This window comes from Grammomys surdaster, unplaced genomic scaffold, assembly GCF_004785775.1.
Source record: "Grammomys surdaster isolate TR1022 unplaced genomic scaffold, NIH_TR_1.0 310, whole genome shotgun sequence".
Classification (NCBI taxonomy): Eukaryota; Metazoa; Chordata; class Mammalia; order Rodentia; family Muridae; genus Grammomys; species Grammomys surdaster.
The window spans coordinates 1,039,704-1,042,602 of NW_021604729.1; the positions used below are offsets into that span (position 1 = coordinate 1,039,704).

General features: G+C 59.5%; 1 protein-coding gene across 3 annotated transcripts in view; it reads right to left on the reverse strand.

Annotated features, from left to right (window-relative positions):
* Syt7 (synaptotagmin 7) overlaps nucleotides 1-2,668 on the reverse strand; it is a 61,380-nt gene extending 58,712 nt beyond the window's left edge. The window contains exon 1 of one of the 3 annotated variants that reach the window (XM_028777510.1): nucleotides 2,381-2,668. In XM_028777510.1, the coding sequence (XP_028633343.1) occupies nucleotides 2,381-2,411 (31 nt within the window). In that variant the 5' untranslated portion in view covers nucleotides 2,412-2,668. The remainder of the gene's footprint in view (nucleotides 1-2,380) is intronic. The other 2 variants (XM_028777512.1, XM_028777511.1) reach the window with 2 other exon arrangements.
* Nucleotides 2,669-2,899: the final 231 nt, after the last annotated feature.

Consider the following 2,899-nt stretch of genomic DNA (forward strand, 5'->3'; position numbering starts at 1 on the left):
GAGAGAGAGAGAGAGAGAGAGAGAGAGAGAGAGAGAGAGAGAGAGCACTCTGGAACTGGTTTGGGGCATGAGGAGCAGAAGGGGATTTTTTTTAGTGGGCCACAGGTGTTCCTGAGAAGGTTAGATGAAGAGACGAGGCTGTAAGAGGTAGGGCTCCTGTGGGACCAGAGGGGAGGGGAGGGACTGGTCTGAGTCACATGGGAATTAATTTGCATATCTCACTCCTACCTGGTGCCAGGCAAAGGGGATTTGTGGGTGGTTAGAAAAGAGGGACACAGGGCCCTAGCTGTGGGGAGCAGAGTCTGGGAGACCTTGAGTGAGTTGCTAGGGAAGGGATTCTGACATGAAGCTATAGGGATTCTAGGGAGTAGATAGTGAGACTGAGGGGCACAAGGCCCCAGAGATACCAGAGGATTGGGATTCAAACATACCCTACCGGCTCCAACCTATTTTTGGTTCCACCAGTCCAGTGCCCACACCAGAGAGAAGAAAACCTCACCAGCTTCCTTCACAGTCAGAACCACTCTCGCCACAGGCATTGGTGGACCCTGAGGTTCCAAGGGACAAGATGGGCAAATAGGAAAGGGAAGGTCTAGGGGCTGCCAGCCTGTCAGGAGCAGCTATGGAATCCAGGCCCTTTGCCCAGAAGATGCCAAGAACATCAAGTTGGTCTCCCTGGAGAGGGCAGGGGTGTTTTGGAGGAGCGGTACATCATGGTGCCAATGTATTAGAAAGAGAGGAATGGGTGGGTGAAGGCATGGCCCAGATCAGTGACCTAATAGCAATGGAGACTGTCCCCACTGCATCCTCTCCCATCCTCACTCCTAAACTGGGCTCTGAACTCGGCTGATGAGAATGAAGCAAGCAAGAGGACACCCCACCTTTGGTCCGAGTGTAGGAAATGGGCATTCCTGGGAGAGAAATGTCAGGCTAGGTGACCTGGGTTCAGACAGATGACGAAAGGGCCCCTCAAAGGTAATGTTCCTTCAGCCCACACCTAGAGGACATTCAGAGAAGGGCGTGAAGCTCCAGAGGAGACTGAGTCTCCAAGCCAAGTGCTGAGTGAATACAGTGTCTGGCCCCCCGTAGGTCAACCTCAGTGGACTTGGAGTGCCCCTTGGAAGAAAACAGCAAGTGTGGATTGGGCATAAATGGGCAAAGCCAGTGTCCAACAGTTTCCTGTGCAGAGAGCTTCAAGGACTTGAGTCCTGTATTGTGGAGGGTTTTGGCTTAGCCTTTCTCACACACAGCACCTGACTTCCCCAGAGGCTCCTGCAGGGGAACTCAGAGACTCTTGTAGGAGTAGGTCTTAGGTTGGAGCCTGGCTCTTAGCCTTGGAGAGCAGCCCAGAAACAGACCCCGGAGGGCAGGAGGCGTCAGATAGCAGAAGTGGGGGTAGGGGAGTTCTGCTGGGTCTAGAGGAGTATCCCAGGTGGGAGCTGGAACTGATCCTGGACAGAAGCTGAAGGAGACCTGTCTACAGGTGGGCATTGCGTGGGGGAGGCGTCAGGAGCCAAGGAGGAAATGGCAGAGCAATTTCCAGAGGAAGGAGGAGAGATTTCTAGCTTGGGCTCTAAGGATGCTAGATGGATGCTAAGCCGACAGTGGGCTAGCAGGCCACTCCCTTTCAGAAAGGCAAAGGGGTGCGGCCCCCTTCCCCCCTTCCCTGGGAGGACTGGAGTGAGTTTGGTGTTCTTTGCGCCCCCCTCCCCAAGCTTAGGAGAACATTGCCCGCCACCCCCATTGTCATCCACTGCTGCGCTTTCTCTTCAGGTACCCTTGCCTCCCCCTTCACGGCTCCTGCGGTTCCCCACCTCCCAGAAGCCTCTATCCCCCCGCCGCTGCACCAGATTCCCACTTGCCCCCTGGAGCCCTCTCAATTCACAGTTGGCACCGCAGATGACACTCCGCTCCTCTGTGCCCACATCTTGGCCCAAAGCTGCCAGGATCTTCCTTGCTCTGAGGTCCCCCAACACTGACATCCCCGGGGCACTGGTGCTAGGGAGCAAGGGGGTACCTCTGAGAGCACTGCCTGGCTCCCACGGGGACAGCAGTTCCTCGCTCCGCCACACACGTTGTCCTTGGGCTGCTGGGGGGTGGGGGGGAGGTCTTTGTGGGGACACTGCGAAGTCGGCCCCGGGCATCCAGCCTACCAATGTCCCGACTGCGGGGTCTGAATCTGAGTCTCTGCCACTAGAACCCACGCCCCCGGGGCACGGATGACCCTGGTAGAAAGGGGTGCAATTCGTGCGGCTCCAGCCGACAGCAGCCCCAGGCTAGGGCTCCGAGACGGCGCCCAGGCGCTGCAGCGGTTCTACCCGCCGGTGCGGGGCGCCCCAGCCCGTGCGGGGTGCCCCAGCCCTCGCGGGGCCGCGCTTACCTGGGCTGGCCGCCTCCGGGTCCCGGTACATGGTCCCCTTCTTCGCCGGCTCCCTCTGGGCTCTTCAGAGCCTCCTGCGGCCGCGCGCTTCTCTGCCGCCGCTGCAGGGCATGGGGCCGGGCGACCCCCGGGGGCGGGTCCGAGGGCGGGGGCCGCGCGGGCTGCACGGAGCCGCGGAGCCGGGGAGCGGGGGCCGCCCGCCAGCCCTCCGGGCCGCCCGCGGAGCACGCTGCCGCCGCCGCCGAGCCGCACGGAGCCTCCTCCCTCTGGCCTGCGCGCCGCGTGTGCGCGCCGGAGCGTGTGTGAGTGTGTACGAGGCAGTGTGTGTGTGTGTGTGTGTGTGTGTGTGTGTGTCTGTGTGTGTGTCTGTGTCTGTGTGTGTATGTCTGTGCGTGCGTGTGTGAGTGGGTGTGTATGTATGTATGTGTGTGTGTGTGTGTGTGTGTGTGAGAGAGAGAGAGAGAGAGAAAGAGATAGAGAGAAAGAGGGAGAGAGAGAGAGATACAGAGTGTGTGCGCG